We start from the raw sequence: 19,342 nt of genomic DNA, 5'->3' as shown, positions 1-19,342 counted from the left end.
AGGGTCTTTTCCAATGAGTCAACTCTTCCCATGAGGTGGCCAAAGTATTGGAGTTTCAGCTTCAGCATCAGTCCTTCCAAAGAACACCCAGGACTGATCTCCTTTAGAATGGACTGGTTGGATCTCCTTGCAGTCCAAACGACTCTCAAGAGTCTTCTCCAACACCACAGTTCAAAAGCATCAATTCTTCAGTGCTCAGCTTTCTTCACAGTCTAACTCTCACATCCATACATGACCACAGGAAAAACCATAGCCTTGACTAGACGGACCTTTGTTGGCAAAGGAATGTCTCTGCTTTTGAATATGCTATCTAGGTTGGTCATAACTTTCCTTCCAAGGAGTGTCTTTTAATTTCATGACTGCAGTCACCATCTGCAGTGATTTTGGAGCCCCAAAAAATAAAGTCTGACACTGTTTCCACTGTTTCCCCATCTATTTCCCATGAAGTGATGGGACCAGATGCCATGATCTTAGTTTTCTGAATGTTGAGCTTTAAAATAACTTTTTTACTCTCCTCTTTCACTTTCATCAGGAGGCTTTTTAGTTCCTTTTCACTTTCTGCCATAAGGGTGGTGTCATCTGCATATCTGAGGTTATTGATATTTCTCCCAGCAGTCTTGATTTCAGCTTGTGCTTCTTCCAGCCCAGCATTTCTCATAATGTACTCTGCATATAAGTTAAATAAACAGGGTGACTATATACAGTCTTGACATACTCCTTTTCCTATTTGGAACCAGTCTGTTGTTTCATGTCCAGTTCTAACTGTTACTTCCTGACCTGCATATAGGTTTCTCAAGAGGCAGGTCAGGTGGTCTGGTATTCCCGTCTCTTCCAGAATTTTCCAGTTTATCGTGATCCACACAATCCAAGGCCTTGGCATAGTCAATAAAGCAGAAATAGATGTTTTTCTGGAACTCTCTGGCTTTTTCGATGATCCAGCAGATGTTGGCAATTTGATCTCTGGTTCCTCTGCCTTTTCTAAAACCAGCTTAAACATCTGGAAGTTCATGGTTCACGTATTGCTGAAGCCTGGCTTGGAGAATTTTGAGCGTTACTTTATTAGTGAGTTTGTAGCCCCCCAAAATAAAGTCTGTCACTGTTTCCCCATCTATTTGCCATGAAGTGCCGGGACCGGATGCCATGATCTTAGTTTTTTGAGTGTTGAGGTTTAAGCCAACTTTTTCACTCCTCTCTTTCACTTTCATCAAGAGGCTCTTTAAATAGACATTCTTAGTAATTGGTAAACATCCATTTCCTTCCTAGCCTCTTCATCTAGTGACATCCTTTGCTCTGGCACTGGCTGTGCATTTAAATCTAAATCAATTATAAGCTAGAATTAGCATTTTAAAAAGCAAATATAGTAGAGCATGTGGAGATCTAATAAAATCTTGCCATCTTCAAAGGATCAAACAAGAAAAATAATTCCCCACATACATTAGGACATGGGTTGGCTGTATCAGTCCCCATAATTCAAGGTAATGGAAATAGATGCTAATGAAAAATATCCAGCCAGGTGTAAACTGGATCTACTGAATTACATCTCTTTCACAATGTTAATGATCATTGATACAACACTCAATTTTAAAATGAAAGGATGCTTGTCTCAGCGTTTCGTTTTTCAATAACTATGACACTCTTCACTTTGCTATTAGAACATCTCAACAGACTCCCTTAAAATGAACACCTCAAGTGACCATGGCTCTAGGAACCAGAATTGTCAGAAAATGCTCCAGGACACAGTGGGAAGATGTCAGCTTCTTCACAGTGGAAGATTTCCACTCACAGGGTTAATAATCTGGGCTTTAATATATGTCTTAGAAAAGACTGGAAGACACTGGCATTTATTGGAATAGCTTGTTATCAATCTGCAAAAACTTAAAATAGTTCAGATTCATGCAACCATAGAATTTTGGAGCTCAAAGTGACTTTTGGTGTCCTTAGGTTTAACTCTCATGTTACAGCAATAGAGACCCTGAAAAGTTGTGTTGAAGTTCACGCAGCTAGGAAGTGGCATTTCAGATGACCCTGGGTTGGATTGACAATCCACATTTATAATTATAACATAAAAACCAGATCTTCAAAGAAATATTTATTATTTCTGCAATTATAGACCACTTACTGTGAATCCCCTAAATCCTTTGGGTCCAGGCCCCCCAGGAATTCCAGGATCACCAGTATCACCCTGAAGATTCAAATATAAGACATCAAGATGTTAAAATGCTTGCTATGAAAATATGAAAATAATTCTCTCCAAACCAAAACCTAATTGATTTTGTAACTATATCACATACTAAACATTAAATATATCTCCTCTTAGCATTTAGAACTAAGTCTAAATGATACACTTAGATATTCCCCAAACTATTTTAATTGTCTGAGAACACAAATATTTATGCATAAATATAAATCCAATGGCTATTCCATCAGTGACTAAAAATACCTAGAGAGAACTGCTTGAAAATCAAGGAAAACATATGGGGTACTGACTTTATAAAGTACCAAACAACGAATTACTTCCTAAATTTCTGAGTCGTTTTTCAAAAAGTTAAAGGTAAAAACAAATTTATTCTGACTTGGGTGGAAAACTAATTTAGCCCTTAATCAATAAGCTAATTTCACATTTATCTGTAAATTGAAATATGCTAATTTTCTCTTTATCAGCAAATTAGAAAATTGGTCCTTTACAATGAGAACTCCTATCCTAAAAGTTATTTATATAGTCCCTACTTGTACCCTTCTGCACCTAGAAAGAATCTCTTTTGGTAATTCATCATTTAAAAGCACGTTTAAGGGGACTCAAAACTTGGCTATTTTCCTATACTGAGGTTGAGTCAATTAGCTTAGACATTCTATTTTTTCACCCATATTTTCCATCAATGATTGGAAGCCACTCTTCTAGACAGGATAATTTTATTTATTTATTTGACTTTTTTTTGAAGTATAGTTGATTTATGATGTTAGTTTCAGGTGTACAGCAGAGTGATTCAGTTATACACATACACACACATATATATATATTCATTTTCAGATTCTTTTTCCTTAAAAATTTTTACAAAATATTGAGTATAGTTCCCTGTACTATACAGTTGGTTATCTATTTTATACATAGTAGAGTGTGGAGAATCCCATGGACGGAGGAGCCTGGTAGGCTACAGTCCATGGGGTCGGTAAGAGTCGGACACGACTGAGTGACTTCACTTTCACTTTTCACTTTCATGCACTGGAGAAGGAAATGGCAACCACTCCAGTATTCTTGCCTGGAGAATCCCAGGGACAGAGGAGCCTGGTGGGCTGCCGTCTATGGGGTCACACAGAGTTGGACACGACTGAAGCGAGTTAGAAGCAGCAGCAGCAGCAGAGTGTATATATTAATCCCAAACTCCTAATTTATCACTCCCCAACTTTCCCCTTTGGTAATCACACATTTGTTTTCTGTGTCTTTAGGTTTATTTTGTAAATAAGCTCATTTGCAGGATTTTTAAAAGAAATCTTATCACAGAATTCCAGTGTATAGAACAAATATAACCTGAGCTACTCTGATTGAACTGGAAGGGGCATCTGGTCGTAGCCCTTGGAGGTCAAATTCAGGCTGATAGGCAATGAGGAATTCTAGAAGATGTTTGATCAAGAAAGTAACATAACAAAGCTATACCTTGGAAAAAATCAGGTGACATTAGTGTTTTGAACTAACTGAGACAGGTTAAATTTGGAAGTAGGAAACCAATGAGAAGACTCTTGTAATATTTCAGGAAAGAGGAAGTGAAGCCGTGATAATGAAGGGCAAAGAACAATAGCAGAAGCCAAGAGTTTTGCATGAGATCACCAGGGTAGAGAAATCAATAAAAAGACAAAGGAGTGAACTTGAGAGGGTACCTAGAGGTAGGGTTTCAAGACAAGGAAAATCAGGCAGTGAAGGACATCTTTTCCAATTTAAGGATTCATAGGAGTTAAGTATGGTCCTTTCTTTCATGAAGCTCAGGCAACTAATTATCCTGCCTTTTTTTTTTTTTTTTTTTCTGTTTCATTCAGATCTACTGACTTATCCTCCTTCTCATATAGAAGGTCAAGATCACGGCAAGTTTGACAAGTTCATGTGCACCATACCTTTTGGCCCATATCTCCAGGAAATCCTCGTGGACCCTGCAATTTTCAGCAAAGAATATAAATAAATCAACATACCATTTTTATAGTATAACCGTTTCTTCTATTATTAAGTTTGATGGTTAAGAATATGCCTGCAGTGCAGGAGACCTGGGTTTGATCCCTGGGTCGGGAAGATCCCCTGGAGAAAGGAATGGCAACCCACTCCAGTATTCTTGCCTGGAGGATTCCATGGATAGAGGAGCTGGTGGGCTACAGTCCATGAGGTCACAAAGAGCTGGACACAAGTAACAGACTTTCACCAATTAAAGAAATAATCGTTTTCCATATTTACCTTGACTCCTTTTCCTCCCATAGGACCATAGCCTGGGATGCCATAGTCACCCTGTGAACATATGAGTTTATTTCAGTTTCTTAAGAGTGAAAATTAATTGTAACTTATAATGGGGAGATTATGGTGTCAGGAGCAAAGCCCTGGGGACTTCCGGGTAGAGGGGGCCTGACGACCTTGAACTCTTAAAATATGCATGTTGCTTAGTTTTCTGCACTTCCTGGTATGGCTCTGGTACTTCACCAGCCAGCTCTGCTTTTCAGACATTGCAGGAGGCAGAGGGATGGCCATTTAGACTGACAGATCAGTAGTGGTTACTTTCCTGGAAATTAAGAGCTAGTCCAAAGAACACTGGGTGAGGAATTCCTCAAAGAAGAATTATAAATGGCCAATAAACATATGGAAAATTGTTATCCTCACTAGTAACCAAAGAAATGCAATTTGAAACAGTAATGAGATAAAATTGGTAAAGATGAAGGAAAAAAAGGACAATGACTGTTGTTGGTATGTATGCCCTGAAGTGATGACTTTTCCTGAATAACAACAATTCATACCTTGTTAGAATTTTCCTAAGGGCATCTTGCAATAGGGTTTAAAGCCTTAATTAAATATGTACATATTCCTTGACCTAGCTATGCTACTTCTAGAAATTTCTTTGTAGAAATTAATTTTGGCTTCATCCAAAAACTTAGTTACATATAAGAATGTTCATTGGTGTGCTATTTAAAACAGTGAAAAACAGAAAGTAAACTGCATATCCAGCAATAAGAAATCGGTCAAATGAGCTAAGGTACATACACATTCAGTAGAATATTTTGAAGCTATTAAAAGCAACACTGAGGGGAAAATGTAATGACTTGGAAATATGCTCATGATACAGTGTTAATAGGGAAAAATAGAAGTTTTTTGGTATCCCAGGATATTAATGTTACATATTGCAAAATGGTGGGATTATGGGTAATTTTTCTTCCCCATTTCCCATGTTTTACGCTTACCTGATTTTCTACAATATCTATATGCAACATTTTAATAAACATTATTTTTGAGAAGAAAATAAAATTTTTCCTATATTGGTGGCTCAGTGAGCTACTGAGATCCTGGAACAGCCAGAGATACTAAAACAGATACCCTGTTTCTTGATCCTTCTTGATCCTCCCCTCTTCTCATCACTCTGGAGTTTTGCAGGAACTCAAGAGAAATTGGCAGTCCTGACTTGCAACTTACAAGGCCATATATGTTGTTAACATACTGAACTCATCCGTTATCCTCTCTGCATTCCACTTTCCTTGTTAACAGCTGTTCTCCCCTTGTTTCAGCAGACAGACCAGCTGCAGAATGAAAGCTGCAGGGAGCCAGAGGAATGTCCTCACATCTTCCTCGGAGGTCCCAAAACATCTTCAGGACGCAGCTGCTTGAACTGATCGTATCAGCCCTCTTCCCTTCACTGAGCCCTCGGAACTGAGACAGGGTGGGGGTTCTTAAACCTCGTACCTGCTTTCCTCGCTGTCCCACTTGCCCCGCTGGCCCTGGATCTCCAGGAATCCCAGGTTCTCCCTAGTGAGTGAGGCAAGAAGAGCTTCAGATCAGTAAAAGTCATGCCTGATTTCCACCATAGGACATTCTGTCTGTTTGCTGGGGATACTTTGTGTTCTCCGTGAGGGTCCAGTACTCAGTAAGGAAAGGGAGTGTAGGAAACAATGGATAATGTTCCCAAAGGCGAGTAGGAAACACTAGCACAGCACAAGGCTGGACTCAGCACTGCTTTCCCATGCCCTAGACGGACTAATGGGGATGGGGAAGAGTGGAAAATTTACTCCAGGGAGAGTGAATTCATTTGCTGATTTATTCACACATCCAGCAATTATTTACTGTCCTGGAAAAGGAACTGTTGAACACAGCTGAGATGGTTCTGCCCTCATCAAGAACACTGGTTAGAAGAGAGACAATTAGGCGATTCTACACCACATGATGAAGTTCAGGGTGCCATGGCAGCAGAGAGAAGGGGACTCTAAGTCAGACGTGGTGGGGTTGGCAGGCTGGCTGCCTAAAGGAGGGAAACAGGGATGCTGAGGCTTAAAGTATGAGTTGTGCGAGCTGGAAGAAGGACCAAGGAAGGAATGTGTATGGAAAAGGGAAGGGAAAGTGAAAAGCCGGGGCAGCTACACAGGAGCAAGATGAGGGAGGAGGCTTTAGAATTAAATAGGGTCAAAGAGCCTTCTAAGCTACTTGACCAACCTAGACAGCATATTAAAAGGCAGAAACATTACTTTGCCAACAAAGGTCCATCTAGTCAAAGCTATGGTCTTTCCAGTAGTCATATAGGGATGTGAGAGTTGGACTATAAAGAAAGCTGAGCGCAGAAGAATTGATGCTTTTGAACTGTGGTGTTGGAGAAGACTCTTGAGAGTCCCTTGGACTGAAAGGAGGTCCAACCAGTCCATCCTAAAGATCAGTCCTGGGTGTTCATTGGAAGGACTGATACTGAAGCTGAAACTCCAATACTTTGGCCACCTCATGGGCAGACTTGACTCATGGGAAAAGACCCTGATGCTGGGAAAGATTGAGGGTGGGAGGAGGGGACGACAGAGGATGAGATGGCTGGATGGCATCACCAACTCGATGGACGTGAGTTTGAGTGAACTCAGGGAGTTGGTGATGGACAGGGAGGCCTGGCGTGCTGCAGTCCATGGGGTCACAAAGAGTCAGACACGACTGAGCGACTGAACTGAACTGAACTGAAGCTACTGGAAAGTTTGGAGATTTTCCTTAGGGCCACTGGGAAATTAGGACCAGTGATATAATTTCTGGGACCCACATGGAAGCATGGACCCTTAGCCCAAATGCAAAGACCTTCCAGACGGTGAAAGCGGAGCATGAAGTCAAGCACAGTGCCTTCAAAGTGAGGCCCCCTGTATGACTGAATGGATATCAGGCCCGTGAAGCTGCCCTGGAGGAGGAGCCTCTGAAAGGTTTTGAGCAGGGGAGTGAGATACTGAATAAGCCAGTGGTCTGTTCTCTAGGGATTTCCAGGAAGGACACTTCCAAGAAGGCAGGCTGAGTTAGACAGAGGACAGCATGCATGAACAGATTTGAGTTCTGACATCCCCCTTGTCCCTGGCCGACTCTGCCACAAGTGCCTTGATGCATTCAGAAAACTGGGGAGTGGAGTTTATGAGAGTTGCTTTATGATAGGTGAATAAACCGTGTCTCTCCTAGTGAAATGAGGCGATTTCACAGAGGAAGGAAAAGAATCTATTGCAGAAAACAGGTGATTGATTGATGGTGCCTGGATCATGTGAAGAATTAACATGAAAATCAAAAAAATGGGGCTCCCCTTCTCTCAGCATTTGAAACCTGTAGGAATTTACCTTTTTCCCCAAAGGACCAGGCCTTCCAACACTCCCTTTGTCTCCCGCTGGTCCAGGAGCGCCCTGAAAGAAAACAGGAAACACGGATGTTGGCACGGCAACAACTCATATAAAATCCGTCAGAACAGATTGGCTTTTCTTTGTGTCATTTCTACCGACTTCTTGATACTTGCTTAAGAAGAGACCCAACCTGAAACCAGACGCCTTGGGCTTCAGTCCTGGTTAAAGGAGCCCAAGTCTTCATTTACAGGGATGTGGCTAGTCCAGATGGGGCCTTAGTGAGAAATGAAAATGGCACCCCAGACACAACACACGTTATTTCTGAATGTGGCAACTTTGTAACGAACTGATCTTGCTAGAACAAGACACGGTGCTGTCCTTGTCACTTGTGTGCTCTGCGCCACCCACGTGTGTGAAAAGGATGCTGAATGTGTCCTGAACCTGCAAAGGGGGCCAAAAGGTCTCTCACAAACACGGTGGGAAGATCACTAAGCAAACACAGGTACCCTTGCCTTCTAGACTCTCGCCATCTGCACTGAAAAAGTGAACAGATTCAGAACGTTTTTCATATGAATCTCTTCTCATACACACTCTCATTATTCACCATCAGAAACTCAGGAACCAAGTATCTTCAGGGAATGAATTCAAAGCTGAACTTTGGAATCAAATAAATTTGGGTAGCAAGCGATCTTGGTAGAGTCAGTTTCAAATATCTCTCGTCAATGGAGACAGGCATGGCACAGATAATTTTCAAAAGTTAGAAAAGCCTGAATAATGTATCAGGTTTTTAAATGTTCCTGAGTTAGCGTGATGTGCATTCTCCTAAAGGCTTACTTCAGGCAGATGAAGTAGGTCTGTGCTTTCCGAATCAACCCCAGGGAAGAAGAAGGGGGAATGAACAAGGGATCTGAGCTGTGCTAAGTACTTTTTCCCCATTTTGTCCCAAGTGAATCCTCAAGTGAAAGACTCCACATCTAGATAATATAAAATAATCTCTGGGCGAAGATGTTTTTGAAGCAAGAGGAGAAGGAAGGTTGCAGGCCACTGACAAGACCACCTTAGTCACGCACCTGAGGTCCTTTGCGTCCCTCGCTTCCCTTCTCTCCTTTCCCGCCCGGAGGTCCACTGGCTCCCTTTGGTGGTAAAAAAAGAAACAAAATGCAATGAAGTCAATGCAAAGTGACTTTCTTTGCTGCTGCTCTTGAAAGACACGCATGGAAAAGCACCAGTCCAGCCCTTCAAGCAGTTTAACACCATGATTAAGCTTGTCTCGGAAGAGAAGGTGCTGGGAGGTCCAGACTCAGTGGAGCAGCTTTTATGAAGAAATTCCCTGCCTGGGTATAAGACCTTATCCCTCTGTAAGGGGTAGAAATGGAAAAGAGACTTGAAGAGGAAATAAAACCCACAGAAGAAGGAAGCGAGACACAAACAATAGGCAGATGGACTCCTTTGATGTGGCAAGTTATTGGGCCAAAGTACTTCAATGTGTAAAAGAGAAAGCAAGTTGTTCTGAGTTAGCACAAAAGGACATTTTCCCAGCAGATCTCTATCAGAGGAATTAAAACATATTTTCTGCTGTACTTCCCATCAATTGCTTGGTTCTCATATGGTTCTCTCGCACGGAAGGGGAAACTGGCGGTGCTGGTGCAGCTTCTCATCACCAGAGCAGCAGCTGTAAGATGTTTGGCTTCTCAGGGCAAATGGTGGTCAGAGCCCTTGGCCCACCTTGGTTCACAGCCTGAGCATCATAGAACCCTGGAGGGGCTGAGGTAACATCACTCCTTTCCCGACAAAGGCTGGGGATGCACTGAGGCTGGCTGTCATGTCCGGCTCTTTGCAACCCCATGGACTGCAGCACGCCAGGCCTCCCTGTCCATCACCAACTCCCGGAGCTTGGCTCAAATACATCCACTGAGTCGATGATGCCATCCAACCATCTCATCCTCTGTTGTCCCCTTCTCCTCCTGACTTCAATCTTTCCCAGCATCAGGGTCTTTTCCAGTGAGTCAGTTCTTCTCATCAGGTGGCCAAAGTATTGAAGTTTCAGCTTCAGCATCAGTTCTTCCAATGAATATTCAGGACTGATTTCCTTTAGGATAGACTGGTTGGATGTCCTTGTGGTCCAAGGGACTCTCAAGAGTCTTAACCAACACCACAGTTCAAAAGCATCAATTCTCCAGCACTCAGCATTCTTTATAGTCCAACTCTCACATCCATACATGACTACTGGAAAGACCATAGCTTTGACTAGACAGACCTTTGTCATCAAAGTAATGTTTCTGCTTTTTAATATGCTTTCTAGGTTGGTCATAGCTTTCCCTTCAAGGAGCAAGTGTCTTTTAATTTCATGGCTGCAATCACAGTCTGCAGTGATTTTGAAGCCCAGGAAAATAAAGTCATCCACCGTTTCCACTGTTTCCCCATCTATTTACCATGAAGTGATGGGACCAGATGCCATGATCTTAGTTTTCTGAGTGTTGAGTTTTAAACCAGCTTTTTCACTCTCCTCTTTCATCAAGAGGTTCTTTAGTTCGTCTTCACTTTCAGCCTTAAGGGTGATATTATCTGCGTATCTGATGTTATTGATATTTCTCCTGGCAATATTGATTCCAGCTTGCACTTCATCCAGCCTGGCATTTTGCATGATGTATTCTGCATATAAGTTAAATAAGCAGGGTGACAATATACAGCCTTGACGTACTTTTCCCTGTTTGGAACCAGTCAGTTGTTCCATGTCCAGTTCTAACTGTTGCTTCTTGACCTGCATACACATTTCTCAGGAGACAGGTAAGGTGGTCTGATATTCCCATCTCCTTCAGAATTTTCCATACTGTATTGTAATCTATATAATCAAAGGCTTCGGCATAATCAATAAAGCAGAAGTATACTTTTTTCCTGGAAATTTCTTGCTTTTTCTATGATTCAACAGATGTTGGCAATTTCATCTCTGGTTCCTCTGCCTTTTCTAAATCCATCTTGAACATTTGGAAGTTCATGGTTCATGTACTGTTGTAGTCTGGCTTGGAGAATTGTGAGCATTATTTTACTAGCATGTGAGATGAATGCAATTGTACAGTAGTTTGAACATTCTTTGGCATTGCTCTTCTTTGGGATTGGAATGAAAACTGATCTTTTCCAGTCCTGTGGCCACTGCAGAGTTTTCCGAATTTGCTGGCATATTGAGTGCAGCACTTTCACTGCATCATCTTTTAGGATTTGAAATAACTCAACTGGAATTCCATCACTTCCACTGGCTTTGTTCGTAGTGATGCTTCCTAAGGCCCAATTGATTTTGCATTCCAGGATGTCTGGCTCTAGGTGAATGATCGTCTAGGTTCACGACATTATACAGGAGGCAGTGATCAAGACCATACCCAAGCAAAAGAAATGCAAAAAGGCAAAATGGTTGTCAGAGGAGGCCTTACAAATAGCTGAGAAAGAAGAGAAACAAAAGGCAAAGGAGAAAAAGAAAGATATACTCGTTTGAATGCAGAGTCCCAAAGAATAGCAAGGTGACCAACTCCCCTTGTGCTAAAGCCACTCTCTTGGGTGACCCTGGCATATTTCTGACATGGAAAAGAAAGAGATGTCGCAACTCCAATGCCCATCTCACTAATGATGTGACTAAGAGAAAATGCAGATGCCCCAAATGGAGCCCTATCAGTGATATTCTGGAAGCACTGTCACCCCCTGTAGAGCTAGCTTCAGAAGATGTGAGTAACAGTTGCCAATTTCTAACTTTCCTTTATGGGAGTCTGTGTTCAGGATCTCACTTAAGTAAAACCAATTTGTTGATCCGGATACTGATTAGTGACGAAGTATTAAGGTCTCAATAATTCATTATGATTAAAATGCAGACACGATGCCAGGTACACACAAGAGCAAGCTTTCCTCATCAGTGAGCTGCAGAAATGGGGCAAAGCCATCTACCTGCAAAGGGAAATGCAGAATCCCTGAGACATGTACCAAGGAGAAGGGCAGGGGCAACTTTATTTTTATACAGAACTACATCTTCCCATCAGAATAGCAGCATTATTATCAGTATTATAAATATTCCAACACACCTGTGATCCTTGCAATCCTTCAGCTCCTGATTCACCTTGAGGTCCAGGTATGCCCGGTTCCCCCTGATGGATGAGTTCTCAGGGTTAAGATTCTCTTCACACAGTTTCCACATAGGTTTTCCCTTCATAGTACTAGTGCTCCACGGCATGGTACGTGAAACTGTCTTGTCTAACTTGGATCGTGCCCCTCTTGGCCTAGGATTGTACTCTTCCATGCTGTCTAAGGATTGAACTCCGGGCCATTGCTTACTCTAAAACAGAATTTCACTGTCTTGCAGTCGAAGCCCAGGGTGTGTGAACAGCAGAGTCTGCAGAACTGTGCAGGTCCGCTATCTCTGAGGTGTTCATGAAGGAGGCTTGCCTTACTCTAGGTCTGTCCTATGTCTGGCAGCCTAATTGATGGACACTGGATCCACCAGTTGGGAGGGCTCATATCCAGTGCTCTGCACTTCCTGCAGCACCCTTATCAAATGCTAGCTCATTGGCCCCACCTCCCATAGAGGACAGGAGAGAAAGGCTACTCACCAAGGCACCCTGGACTCCCCTCTGGCCTTCTCTTCCCTGGATCAGAAAAGACAGAGGGTTAGTGAGTGGGTGTCTAAATGGAGGCTCCTTAGAGGCAATCTGATCTCTCTTGCTCCTGACAGACAGAGTAACTGGCAGCTTGTAGAAATGACTTCCCCGAGCCACTCTCCAAAGACAAGCTTACACACCAGGCACTTAATTACTAACTAACATTTGGGGGATTGATTGCAAACCAATCTAAAAGTCATTACAGACTCAGCTCTAGGCTGACAACCCTGGCAACTATCTGGGAGGCTGTTTGGAGAATCAGATCATCCCAGAGCACCTGTCTGATGCCCATCCACTCCGGCAAATCCCACAAAGTACTGTCTGCTGATCAGAGGTTTCCTGCATGAGCACAAGCTGTGCCATATCCTCTGCTCTCTGTCCCAGCCCCTGATCATATCTTAGGGGAGAGTGAAACATCATGACACACAGTGCCCCTCATGGGCCCAAGGGGTTAGACTCCATGGAATTCTCCAAGAGGGACATGGCCAATGGGGTCCATGTGGTGGTACAATGCCACCATTAGGGTCGTCAGAGAAAAGCTGGCCTGAAGCCAAAATCCAGCTGCACATCTCCAGAAGCAACTTCACGTTGCCAGGGCAGGCTCTCCACCTAGTGGCTATCTCTGCTTTCCAGAGGGTGGCTAAGCCAGAAGAAGATATCCAAGCCCCAGATCCTAACTTTTTTCCTGAAAAGCTATGATGAGGTCTGTCCTCACTGCTCACCTCCCAGCTCTGCCTCACTGAGTTCCAGAGGGACATCTCACCTATCAATCTACTTTGTGTCGTGATAAAAAACTATGATTACTTCATGTCCAAAACAAATACTTAAAAATATTTTTTTTTTCCTACATTCATTTGGAAAGGTAGCCATGAAACGATTGCAGAACAGCTGTTTCTTTCAACTGCCCAGCTCCTGAATCTTCTTAGAATAAACCACCTGACCAAATATCCCCTCCACCGGGTTGGCTAACGATTAGAATTCCTCCACGATTAGAGTACTTGATTTAGGTACTCTTTGCTTATAAAGTGCAAATACCCATTGAGAGAAGCTGCCCTTTGTAATCTGTCAGCTGTTTGATGTGACTCACAGAACTCTTGACAGTTGAAAGTGGAGAAGAAACAGTAAATAAAGTTTGAAGTCACTCTTTCATGATGTCGTAATTCTGTCTCCATTAAAAAAGCAAAGATAAAATAGCATTCCTTCTGTATTCAGACAGAGCAGCACAATGGTTAGGGATGTGTCCTCAGAAGTCAGATGGCTGTGAGCTCAGCCTTGCCCTTTGAAGCCTGGGTGGCACAGAACAATTGCACAATGAACCTGAGCCTGGCTGGTTAGGAGTGAGACAACCTGGTTCAAACCCCAGCTCCGACATTCACTACCTGTTCTAATCCTGGCCAGTTTGTCCAGGGTCTCTTGCTTTTTCTCATCTGTAAAATGGCTATAATCATAATTTCTACCTGATAGATTTGTTATGAGGATTAAACAAATTAATATTTGAAAATGACTTGAACTGGACCAGGCACAAATTAGGTGCTCTATTATCTATAAGCATTCCTTGTGCCTGATGGGCCAAAGGCAATGGGCCTGGAAGAAAAATGTGTTAGTCACTCAGGCATGTCCAACTCTTTGTAACCCCATGGACTATAGTCCACCAGGCTCCTCTGTGCATGGAATTCTCCAGGCAAGAATACTGGAGTGGGTTGCCATTTCCTTCTCCAGGGGATCTTCCTGACTCAGGGATTGAACCCAGGCCTCCTGCATTGCAGGCAGACTCTTTACCATCTGAGCCACCAGGGAAGCCCCCAAATGGGCCTGGAACATGTTTTCAAATGGTCTGGTTCTTAGTACACAGATCCATTGCTTTCTCAAGAGCTGGGGCAGCAATTCAATTTAAATAGATTGAAATTGTGTCACCCAAGAGATGTCTTAGGTTTGCTTGTGTTTTTAGCATTTGTCATCCATTTAAGATCCTCTGACCATCAGAGAGAATTCTAGCCTTCACTGGAAAGGTGAAAGAGAAGTAGAAAAGCTACTGCTTTATATCCATCCATGTTGCCTTGTTTAATTCAAGAGGAAAGAGGTTAGAGGAGGAGATGGGCGGGGAAGTAGGTGAGGATGGCAGAAACAAGCTGAGCCGCCTGTCTATGCAGTGACTTAAAGTCAATGGTTGGTTTGTCCAAGTAGTAATCCTTTAACTGGCTCCACCACCTCTTTTTTTAAAAGGTGCTGATTGATGGTGACTGCTATAAAGCTGTTTCAAACCAACAAAACTACATGTTTATCTTTAAGATTTATAGCATTTGGTTCATCTTGCTGATCTCCTGCTTCCTCTGATTAATTTCAATTATCTTGTGTGGAGAGGAGGGCAACGTCCCAAAGAATTTCACTAGTAGCATTGGGAGGCCTAAGTCATCCAGCGGGAGACCTTTTCCCTTAAGAACTGAGTCAAGATAAACAAAGGCAGGAGGAATTAAAACATTCACCCGTTATCTCTCCCAGAGAGAGAGGCAAAAGCCACAGCTTTCAAAGTGGCAGGAAGATTCCAAATTTATAACAGAAAAGGAAGCCAAGTGTTTCCAGTATTCCCTTGACCAAAACCCAGGACCAAATCTAGGATATTATACGTCATTTCTTTTTACTATCTCCGTCTGAGTGCACGATGAGTGGGTTTCTAATACATTATAAACATACTCTCTAATTTCAGTAGTCCACAAAGGGAAAGTGGTTTCTTGGCTGTTTAAAAAGAAGGGGAGATCCAACATTTCTGTCTTCAGCTTGATCTCACACGGAATGTGCGCAGCATCTCAAGGTTGCCACTGGCTCAGCCCTAATCGCCAATGTTCTGGTTTATTTAGGAAGAATTTATTATTATCTGTGATGTATCTTTCCCATTGGTGATATACGAAGAGGAAGAGAGTATATATGAGTGTTAGTCGCTCAGTCATGTCCGACTCTTTGCGACCCCATGGACTGTAGCCAGCCAGGCTCTTCTGTCCATGGGATTATCCCAGGCAAGAATATTGGAGTGGGTTGCCATTTCCTTCTCCAGGGGGTCTTTCTGACCTAGGGATTGAACTGGATCTCCTGCACTGCAGGCAGATTCCTTACCTTCTGAGAGACCAGGGAAGATATATATTTCTTAATGTTCTTTAAAAAGCTCAAAGATGCTGAGCTACTGGAGGAGGATTTTTATATGAAAATCATTGGCTCTCTCCAAAGGCATTTAAAAGCTTTCAGAAGGTGGAAAGGGGAAAACACACCATCACAATGTTTCTCAACCAGGAGCAATTTGCCGCCCATCACGATTCTCGACTGAAATCTGGCAAGATCTGCAGACATTTTTGGATGCCACAACTCAGGAAAGTGGGTGCTACTGATCTCTAGTGTGTAGAGACCAGGGATGCTGCAAGATATCATATAATGCATAGGAAAGCCCCTCAAAACAAAGAATTGTGAAAGTGAAAGTTGCTCAGTCGTGTCCAGCTCTTTGCGAGCCCAAGGACTATACAGTCCATGGAATTCTCCAGGCCAGAATACTGGAGTGGGTAGCCTTTCCCTTCTCCAGGGGATCTTCCCAGCCCAGGGATCAAATCCATGTCTCCCACATTGCAGGTGGGTTCTTTAGCAGCTGAGCCACAAGGGAAGCCCAAGAATATTGGAGTGGGTAGCCTATCCCTTCTCCAGTGGATTTTCCCAACCCAGGAATAGAACAGGAGTCTCCTGCATTGCAGCTGGATTCTTCACCAACTGAGCTATCTTGACCCCGAAAGACAACAGTGTCAAGATAGGACTCTTGGATCAGTTGACTGCAGGGACACATATTCTGAATGCCTCTGTGGCATCTTCAGGTGATAAGGAGGGACAATAAATGTCCATGGAAATACTTACCCTGCTCCCTCTGGAGCTAGGACTGCCTTGCGTCCCTTTCTGCCCGGTTCTACCCTGGAAAGAAAATCGTTCCCCCAAGATCATAAGGCAAAAGATTCTGAAGAAGTGACAAAGGCATCAGCATAACAACATCAAGTACCATTAAACTGAACAGATGCGTCATGCCAGAATATTTCTGCATATTAACCCTATTGGGTATACGTGTATTAAAGAGGAAAATGATATCGCAACATGCATTGCTATGACTAGTTTCCGCATATAATAATATCACCTGCCAGAAATGTGATGATTTTCCCCATAGAGATGTTAGCTACTACAGGCATGCCTGATTTTAAGAAAATAAGGCTCTCTTAAACTTAGGAGTGATTGTTCAATTATAAAAAAGGGTTATGTATTTTACTAAATAATTTAGGCTTTAAGAAAGCTCCATAACAGAATTAATCAACTCATATACATTAAATAGATCCAATTACTTGTCTTCCTTGTTCTCCTTTGGAGCCCTTCTGTCCTTTGATGGTACTGCTTTGTCCTGGATTACCCTAGAGGAAGATTTAAAGAGTACTTTAGAAACAAGAAATATCAGCCTTTTTTTAATTTTCTCAAAATAGTACAATGTTCAAGAACTAAGCTAATCTGGGCTAAATAATGAGAGGTGGGAGAAAATTCTCCATGTTTGAAACACAATTTTTTTTTTAAAGATGAAAGTAAATCTGAAGGAGGCTTAGTGAGAAATGAAGAGTTACGAGTGCTTGCTGAGCTCACAGTGGTTCTCCGTCCTCTATACTGGCAGCTTCACTAGTGCACCCATCCAGACAGGCCCATGCCACTCACTCAAAGACGTAGCAAGACTCCCCTGTAATCGAGTCTGCATGAGGGAATCTACAGGATTGAAAACTCAGTAAGCAAAATTATGGAAATTTCGTTCCCAAAGGAACTTGAAAGTCTGAAAATGAATAAGATGGCATTTTTGTTCCCATCTCTGAGTTTTTTATATATAATCAGCCCAGACCATATGCAGGCTTACCTCAACCAAATAAGCCTCAGTCAATACCTACTACACCCCTCCCAAGTCATGTGTTTGCCTACAGGTGAGAGGAAACACAAGAGAAAAAAAGACAGGAAATGTGGAGTAACTACACAATTCAGGACCATCTGGGCCCCAGAAACTTACAGGATCCCCTGGGAAACCCTTGTCCCCATATTCCCCAGGGGGGCCTCTGGAACCTGGGCTGCCCTGAAAAAAAATAAATAAAATGAGCTCCAAGTTAGCTTGCAGGAGGGTGTTAAAATATCAAGTGTTGTGGCGACTGTAGGGGAGAAAATCCATCAGACAAAATGATTCACATTCCTCTCTCCCAGCTAGATTCTTTTCAGCCTCTCAAGCAGAACCAAGCCCAGTTCGAAACCTACGGTCAGGACTATTTATAATGAGGCTGAGAAAAGGTAAAAGTTCTCATGGTCTAGCACCGCCCTCTAGAACCTTCCGCAGAGATGGAGAGGTTGTCCATCCACACTGTCCAGTACACTAGCCCCTGGCCATTGATGGCCGTCAAGCACACGACAGGAGAGCAGAAGTTTTCATTTTAGTTAACTTGAATAAATCTGACATCCTGGAGCCAGAGCCACGGTGAGACAAACAAGACACCAAGGGTACAACATTTGGGCAGGCACCCACTCTACATCACTCTGAGAATAAGTGCTTCCGTAAATTTTGCACGCCAGGACCTCACTCCAGCCTGGACCCTATTACATCCTTAATGTGTCTTTTGTCTGTTGCTTCATTTGAAGGCTTCAGCACTTCTCACCCTGATTACTACAGATCCACCTCTCATCTTTGCCTTGCATCTATGTCATCCCCAACACATCCTCCACACTACCGTCATGCAATAGTTCTAAAAATGCAAATTGGATTGTGACCTCCTTGCTTAAAATCTTTTAAGGCTCCGCATTCCCAATGATTGCGATCCAGACGGCTTCTCCTTGGCTCACCAGTGCCTTTCCCAGCTCTTCCCAACTCCTTTTGAACCCCAGCTCCCTCCATCTGAACCCTAACGCTCATAACAGGCAGAACAACTTTCAGGGCCCCCCCAAGCCTCCGTGTCTTTGCTTAAATGGATGGATAAGAAAGTTGTGGTGCATATACACAATGGAATATTACTCAGCCATTAAAAAGAACACATTTAAATCAGTTCTAATGAGATGGATGAAATTGGAGCCTACTATACAGAGTGAAGTCAGAAAGAAAAGCACTGATAGGGAACGATGACCTTATATGCAAGACAGCCAAAGAGAAAAGACTTTTTGACTCTGTGGGAGAAGGGGAGGGTGAGATGATTTGAGAGAATAGCACTGAACCATGTATATTGCCATATGTGAAATAGATGACCAGTGCAAGTTCAATGCATGAAGCAGGCCACTCAAAGCCAGTGCCCTGGGACAACCCAGAGGGATGCGGTGGGGAGGGAATTGAGGGGGCTTCAGGATGGGGGATGCATGTACACCATGGCTGAGTCATGTCAATGTATAGCAAAAACCACCACAATATTGTAAAGCAATTAGCCTCCAATTGAAATTTTAAAAAACCGCTCCCTCTGTCTGGAATGCCCTCTCTCCACATCTTGCTAATTCCTATTCATCTTCAGTTCAGGGATCATTTCCTCCAGAAAGATTTCCTGCACTCCCTCCCCACTGTTCTCTGGGACCACACAGTCGCCTATAACATGATCCCAACCACATCCTGCGTTCCATTAGCTACTGATATCTCTGTCTTCCCAACCACACCAAAGGATCCCTGAGGACAAGGACAGTCTGGTTAATCTCTGAGTCTTCTGTACATAACTCAGTGCCTGACGCACGCCAGGTATTCAAAGTATTTAATAAATAAGTGAATCAGAACATAAAAGGAGAGCTGCTTGGAACCAAAGAGGCACACATTAATGAGTGTTGAAGTGAACTGAAAATAAATAAACATGTATATATATATATATATATATATATATATATATATATATATATAT

At 42.7% G+C, this 19,342-nt stretch overlaps 1 protein-coding gene across 2 annotated transcripts in view; it reads right to left on the bottom strand.

Annotated features, from left to right (window-relative positions):
* Positions 1 to 19,342, bottom strand: part of COL6A5 (collagen, type VI, alpha 5) — a 160,932-nt gene that overhangs the window by 71,644 nt on the left and 69,946 nt on the right. For both annotated transcript variants that reach the window (XM_010856741.1, XM_010856742.1), the window contains exons 18-28: positions 17,497 to 17,559; positions 16,799 to 16,864; positions 16,326 to 16,379; positions 12,390 to 12,425; positions 11,865 to 11,927; positions 8,871 to 8,933; positions 7,801 to 7,863; positions 5,924 to 5,986; positions 4,436 to 4,486; positions 4,105 to 4,140; positions 2,120 to 2,182 (exon numbers count right to left, since the gene is read on the bottom strand). In XM_010856741.1, the coding sequence (XP_010855043.1) occupies positions 2,120 to 2,182; positions 4,105 to 4,140; positions 4,436 to 4,486; positions 5,924 to 5,986; positions 7,801 to 7,863; positions 8,871 to 8,933; positions 11,865 to 11,927; positions 12,390 to 12,425; positions 16,326 to 16,379; positions 16,799 to 16,864; positions 17,497 to 17,559 (621 nt within the window). The remainder of the gene's footprint in view (positions 1 to 2,119; positions 2,183 to 4,104; positions 4,141 to 4,435; positions 4,487 to 5,923; positions 5,987 to 7,800; positions 7,864 to 8,870; positions 8,934 to 11,864; positions 11,928 to 12,389; positions 12,426 to 16,325; positions 16,380 to 16,798; positions 16,865 to 17,496; positions 17,560 to 19,342) is intronic.

Source organism: Bison bison, unplaced genomic scaffold (assembly GCF_000754665.1).
Source record: "Bison bison bison isolate TAMUID 2011002044 unplaced genomic scaffold, Bison_UMD1.0 scf7180017864374, whole genome shotgun sequence".
Classification (NCBI taxonomy): Eukaryota; Metazoa; Chordata; class Mammalia; order Artiodactyla; family Bovidae; genus Bison; species Bison bison.
Note: the sequence above shows the minus strand (reverse complement) of the source record. Positions and strands in the feature narration are given on the sequence as shown.